The 7,138-nt window shown below is 36.9% G+C and overlaps 1 protein-coding gene across 1 annotated transcript; it reads right to left on the bottom strand.

Moving 5' to 3' along the window:
• Positions 1-3,460: 3,460 nt before the first annotated feature.
• On the bottom strand, positions 3,461-4,954 carry LOC149018678 (putative F-box protein At1g47790). Its single transcript, XM_089154415.1, has one exon. The coding sequence runs from the start codon at positions 4,938-4,940 to the stop codon at positions 3,843-3,845; it is 1,098 nt and encodes a 365-aa protein (XP_089010541.1). The 5' UTR covers positions 4,941-4,954; the 3' UTR covers positions 3,461-3,842.
• Positions 4,955-7,138: the final 2,184 nt, after the last annotated feature.

Consider the following 7,138-nt stretch of genomic DNA (forward strand, 5'->3'; position numbering starts at 1 on the left):
CTTTTGAAGGAATCATGATCAAACCATGATCTAATCTTGTTAAACTTTGGATTTGAATTCTGATCTCTTTGGATCTTCGATATTGATCATGTTAGTAGTTAATTACTGTGTTTTCTTTCCATGATCCATAATCTATCAATCTCTAATTGTTCTCTTCTACCATACTATGTGTTCTTCATAAAGCATGGTAGTTACATATATGGTAGGTTTTATTTCCTTATTTAGATATATGCTTCTAAGCCTTTTTCCTTAAAGATCTAAGTATGTTTTCATGATACCTTTACCTGAAGCAATGATCCATCCTTCTATTGTTCTTGTCTTTGATTTCTATTTCGAATTCATCAAGATCCATGGTTGATCTAATTATGGTAACTTTTTGTTTCCTAATTTGGATCTTGATATCTTGATTTGATTGGTGTTTTGAGGTCCCCTATATGTTAGAATACTACTGATGTAGTTTACCCCTTGATTAGTACCCTTTTGAACCACCAAATTCGGATTTCATATCTTAAAGCTCTGTTTTTTAGGCTATCGTCGCATTGGTCGATCGATTGGTCGATTGGGTCACGACCAATCCACTCGACCAATGAGTACAGCAACTCCAGAATTGGTCTGTGTTGGATGTTTTGGTATCTTTTCTGTTAGGGATCTTTCCTAATATGTTGTATATACTTGTTTAGGACCTTCTTCTCAAGTTTTCCAAGACCTTACTTGATTTCTTAGGATTCCTTTGCGAGTTATAAAAGGTAAGGATGGTTATTTCCTTAATTACATAGATAGCATGAATCTAGTTTCTATATTTGAATATCATTGATATGATTCCTAAATTAGATTCTTACAATGATATACTACTGTTGCATAACTTTGATTACAGTAGCATTACTTATTCATATTAAATTGATTCATGTATGATTTACTTACCAATGTTATACAAGTGATGGTAATTATTGATTTCTTTCCATATATGAAGTTACCATATATGTGATGATATGAATTGATGTATGTGTATGCTTAAGTATGGTTTGGAAAGGAGAGGTGTCCTTTTGACACTTCTGTCCTTGGACTACTACGGGAATATTATGGGATGTTTCCGGAGATGCCCTCTGGACACCTTCCTAAACTGTTGGATGACATATCTAGGATTGTCTAGTAGTGTTTGGCTAGGATGTCCTGTTATGTCAGACCCTAATCGGAGGGGTATTGAGACCGAACGACCCGTGGTAGCAATGGGGATTCATGGGCGCTCAAGACCGGTAACCAACCCGTGAGAGGACAGGAATCACATTGTGGGGGCCATTTATTGGTAGGGTTGCATATGGTTAGACTTGGGCTCACGGGCGCTTAAGACCGGTAACCAACCCGTGAGAGGACGTGAGAGCTTCCCGTTTACCATATGTGGATAACCAATAGGGTTGATGAGTCCGTAGTCGGGGACTATGAGGACTCTAGTGTGAAGGATACCGGAAAGGATCGTCGGGGGACGAGGAATGGAAGTATCTGGATCCGACTTGATGTAACTAAGTAGAAGACTTGCATTTGGCTAGGTTTTACCCTGACATGCGCCAGTACTTATACCAAATGGTTGTGAGAGAGTGTGTTGACTTAACCCCCTGCCATGGTTTGTCCTAAGGGATGAAGGACCCATTACCAATCGGCTGCTCAAGACCGGTGAAATGATCCGTGAGAGAATCCAAGATATCTTAAATGGTTGAGGATGTGAGTGGACTTTCCTAAAGAAGTACGGTGCTATGACTTAAAGCATGTCTGCCAATAGAGACCAGCATACATAGAGTTAGATTCATTCATTCATTGCTTGTCTCATATCATATTGCATTTATGATTGTTCTGGAATCCTGCCATTTATGTTATTATGGATTTTAATCGCCTTTTCGAGTTTCTTTGAAACTCATTCCTTTATTGTACAATGTTTGTTAGACTATCCTGCAGTGCCGAGTACTATGACGGTCCCTATGAAGAAGCGCAAGGCGAAGAGGCATATCTTCAAGAAGGTGATTGCGGTTACCACAATTACTCTGAAGATCCCGCGAGTGGTTATGCTCCGTACGATGCTTAGTCCGACCATTGAGTGGAAGCGTCCTTGTGCCATTTATGAGATTTACACTTATAAGGATGTTGTCTATAAAGTGGAGAACAATTTAGTTACCCAATGTACTTGCTATTGGGATTAGATTTTGTCTAGTTTATTCTTTTAGAGCTACTTTTCTGCTGGTTGTAGAGTGGGATATTTGCCTCACTTTACTTATCTGTTTGACACTCTGATTATATCTATTATTCTGATTCAGTTATGATTCATTCTTTCTTTATTGGATCTATGGTTTATCTTCCGCACTTTTATTATGATTGTTCATGATTATGTTATTGTTTATGTGGGAGGTTGATCACTCGATACCTGATCTTCGGGCTGTGGATCACACTCTCGGGTATGCCAGATAGGGTACCGGCTGGGAGGACGTGACAACTGTGGGTCACTCAGCTAGGTCAATCAGTCACTCAGCCTGATGGACCTAGGTGATCGACTCAGGCTGACAGCAATCCCAAAAATAGGGAATTCAGGCTCCAAACCTCAAAATTTTCAATGGGGCTTCTCCCAACTCCAACAGGTGACTTACCTAGCATTGTGGGACCTTCCAAAACATGTCCAACTAGGCCTCAAGTCCATCAACCAAGCTCTTCAACACCAAGATGCAGTTTCTTCTCCAATTCAGACACGGTTTCCAAGTAGGGAACTCCATCATCAATCTCCATGGGTTTTGGGTCAAACACCATGTCTTCCACTAAGATGGCCCACAATTGCCTTCTACCTTCACTTTGAGTTTTCGGACCTACAAACAAATGGGTTTCCGAATTAGGGTTTGGGCTGGATTTCACAATATGAATTTTAGTTAATGCCATCTTCGCTTCCTTGTCGATTCTCTAATGGGTATTAGATGCTTCCACCATTCTTTTTGCAGTACTGCTTCACACAAACACAAAGAGTTAAAATTTGATGTTTTGAAAATGGGGAAGATAACTTGATGATTGGACTATTAGCACATTGGCGGACGGAAAGTCAAGAACTAACTTTACGATTGGTTTACTACTAGCACAATGGCTGCAACAAAGTCAAGCACAAGCGTCGAGCGCTGCAGCTTCATTGAATCTATGATGTGTTTGGTCGGAAAGTTCATTGTAGACTTGCTTAGTCACATTCGACTTTCTCGATCGTAAAGTTCTACTATTCAAGTTTAGTGGAGATAGGCTCGTAAAGAAAAAAATCACCCAAAAATTTGAGTGTTAATTTTATTATCTTGAGTTTCCATTTTTTAAGTTACACAAAAAAAAGAGAAAGAGTTTGAGTCCAATTCAATCCATTCTTTTCTTATTGAAGTTCTTAGGGTCTTAGTCAACAGGAAGAGAAGACTGAGGTTTTTTCAAGAGTAAAGAAATGATTTAAGGCTAAGGGTATTACTATAATTTGACAAAATGATAACGAAGTAAAGAGAAGATTTCAGGGTTATTTTTGGGTTTTCGGAAAATATAAAAATGTCATGTCATCGCTTAACTAAAGGAATTTAACGGTAGGGGGGATTAGTAATTGTTGCCAAAGTTAAAGGTTGAATTCGTAATTTTAAAAAATACAGGAGAAAAGATAGTAATAAAGCTATAATTACAAGGGGTAATAGTAATTATCCCCATAAATGATAAATCTCTTCTTCATAGATATTATACATTTAAAATCAACTTAAAAACAAATATTACGCTATTCTCCTCTCATCTCTTGTTTAAAATTAACAAGATTTTTATGTTATGTTAGACATTATTCAAGGCTCTAGCATCCCAAGTCACAAGGCTGTTAAGGTGGACACATTATTCAAGGCTCTAGCATCCCAAGTCACAAGGCTGTTAAGGTGGACGTCAAAAAATGAATTCATATAAGTCTCTCTATCCTTCTTAATCACCATCAACCATAGATCCCTGAGGAACTTATTGTCATAATTAGAAGCAAATTTATAAATCTTTGAATCATAATCTCCACCACCACCATTACATTCAAAGTAGCACAGCTTGGTCCAGACCTGATCTTTATCCAAATCATCCTCCAGAACCCATAAGAAAGAAGAACCAAGATTATATGTATTGCGAATGAAGGAAGATTGCGCGAGATATAATGATCCTTTCCATCCAACTAAGGTGAAGACTCGACTGATTGGTTCATTCCTTGGCAACTTAATTTCCCTGAAAATCTCTCTTGTGATATCCATTGAGATAACACAATGTTCATTGTAGTGGTGATTGAATGCTACCCAATGCAATTTCCCTTTTACTGAAGCTGGATAAGTAAATCTTTGTAGTTTACACCCTCTAGGAACACTCAATTCCCTCCATGATGAAGACTCAATGGTTGGTGCTACTGTGAAGACCATACACTTGCATCCATCATTGTCACCCCTTCCAAACCAACCAACAACCTTGTAATTTTGGCTTTTAGGGTCATAAGCCAAACCAGAAGCACCAAACCATTGTGATGGAGGGATGGGAAGCTTCAAAAATTTCCGGGTGACAGGATTACAAATATAGTAGTCACGATTTTGTCGACATTCCAGGATTCTTTCTGCATGAACAAGGAGTAGTCCATCACAAGAAGCTTTCAAAGATAGGAAACTATTTTCTTCTAAGCATTTCTTTAAGCACAGCTTGGATTCCTCCTTTGTTTGAGGATCTAAGAATGAAAAATCACCTTTGTTGATCGAACTTCGAGTTAATATACCAGTAACACCTGATGGTTGAGATTTCAATCGATCGAGATGATCACGAACGAAGTGAGGATCACAAATCATATCACACCAGAGCTTGGATACGCATTTGAATCTAACAAGAGATTTTGCTGGGACTAGAGGAAGTATCTCGCCAAAAATGATTTCTTGGGGGAGAGAAAACATTCTTCTTGAAGCCAAACAAAGCCAGTTTCTTGTTCATGAAGAGAAACATTTGATTCTTTTATTATATATAATGGCTAGAAAGAAGGCATGCTTATTGGCTTTCAATTGGAAAGATATACATGACCATTTCTAATTACGTGTCTTTTGGCTTTTACTTAGTCATGGTTTTCAATTTCTTTTTATAAATGCATTCTAATGGCCGCTGCCTTTATAGACTAACCTTTACACGCCAATAGTTATAACTTTTAAATCACAAGAAGTTGTTTTCTAATGTCATTGTAAATAAGATTCTCATTTCGAGGACATTCAAATATTGCCACCTGAAATGGTTTGAAGCATGCGACATAAATTTAACGGTTGAGTTTATTTTTATTATTATTTTTCTTGGAATTGAAGTTCATGTCGAGTTAGTTTATGCACACATTAACTACAATCTTGAAAGGTAACTGTTACATATAATTTAAATATAAGTTTGTTTCTAGCCTCAAAGAATTCTAACTCTAACCTCCTGCAGGAGGTGTTGATTCATCTTTTGTTTACAAGTCAAAGTTTAACTTCTTACTAAAAAAAAAGTTTTACCTTCAGTAAACTTTATAAGTATTTAAATTTTTTTAATGCATTAGATAATTTTTGTTGTTCTTGTAAAGTTGTAATGTCCATTCCAATACAGATTCGTCCGTTGGTGTAAATGAAATTGTGAGTTATTGATGTAAACATTATTTCTTTTTTTTTTTTGGTTTGCCTACCCCGGTTTATTAACTGGTGGTTCGACCCGCGTCGCACACCTGGCTTTGGTGGGTGAGTCTCCCAAGGGGGATTTTTTGCATCCGATTCGATACCGGAACCTTGTTTAAGGGAACCAAGCTGCTTACCACTTGGACCAACCCCCATTGGTAAACATTATCTTTTTTACTTTTCACTTTTAAGTTTTTTATTTTTTTTTAAATTACATTTTTAAATTCATAATTCTATTGGATCTTTTTTGGAAGGATTTTGGGTGAGAATAATATTTGGAAGCTCATTTGGGTCTTTGAGTCTTTCAAGAAAAAGAAAAGATGTCACTCCTTTACTTAACAAATAATTTAATGCATGAGTCAAAATGAATTTTCAGATTCTTAATTCTCTTCCTTCTCTATGGAAATAGAGACCGTTCTTACTATACCAATTCTATCCCAAGGTATTTTTTATTTATAAATTTAGAAAAAGACCATTCATGATAAATTTTCTATGAGATCTACTTACTACTAGTGTTTGGCTACGACGGGAAGCACATAGAAATAATTTTCCTCCTCTTCTAATTTCTGGAAACAAATTTGACAGATTCTCACTCTCAAAAAAAAACACTTCTTATGAAGAACATTTCATGAGGCTATTGCTATTGGTAGTTCACTTTTTCATAGGAGGGTGTTTTATGTTCCTATTTGTGTGGTGTATGGTGGGAGGTGTTGAAAGAATGGGTCATGCCCTGTTTCATTATGCACATGCTAGAGAATGTTGGTGCTATCCTTTTGACACGTTAACATTCAGGATTTTAGGGGTGAACACTTATATAAATGGATGAAATTTGTTCAAATCAGATTTAGGGGAAATAAGAATATGTCTCTGGTTAATGAACTATGGAGTGCTATGAGGCTTCTATTGGACATACTATGACAAGGTTCTATTTCTTATTTGCAGTATTCAAAATCATATTTGAACTACTATCGTTGAAAGAAATTCGGTTAAGCAAACTCCACTTGATCTAGCTGAAAATTGGGACTATTTCTAGGTCTTTGTCGATGGCTCATGGGATAGCACATCGAGGAAGGTGGCAGGGGATGTATTCTTTGAGATTCGGTTGGCTCTTTTGTTGCAGATCAATGCAAGTTTGGACCAAGAGGTTTGGCAGCAGCCATGGAGTTGGAAGCAATTAGAGATGATTTATTGCTAGGGAAATCTGTGGAAGTTTCAAACCTTCAAGTTAATTCTAATTTTCTAGATGCAGTTTTAGCTCTATTGGATCACTCCTCTTCCTTAGATTGGAGGGGTTTTAGTTTAGTTTCAGATATTAAGAGGTTGTCCTTTTATTTTCAACATGTTTATTTTCATTACATTCTTAGGAAAGGTAATATGTTTGTGGACTTTCTTGCTAGAGGAGCATCTAAGCTCTCTTTAATTTTGTCTTTGTGGAATGTTTCACTTTTGTTTATCATTGATAC

This window comes from Hakea prostrata, chromosome 4 (assembly GCF_041222555.1).
Source record: "Hakea prostrata isolate BN-2017 chromosome 4, UWA_Hpros_2, whole genome shotgun sequence".
NCBI lineage: Eukaryota > Viridiplantae > Streptophyta > Magnoliopsida > Proteales > Proteaceae > Hakea > Hakea prostrata.

Bases quoted from the DNA above. Each gene is read 5' to 3' on its own strand.
- LOC149018678 (XM_089154415.1), bottom strand. From the start codon at position 4,940: ATGTTTTCTCTCCCCCAAGAAATCATTTTTGGCGAGATACTTCCTCTA.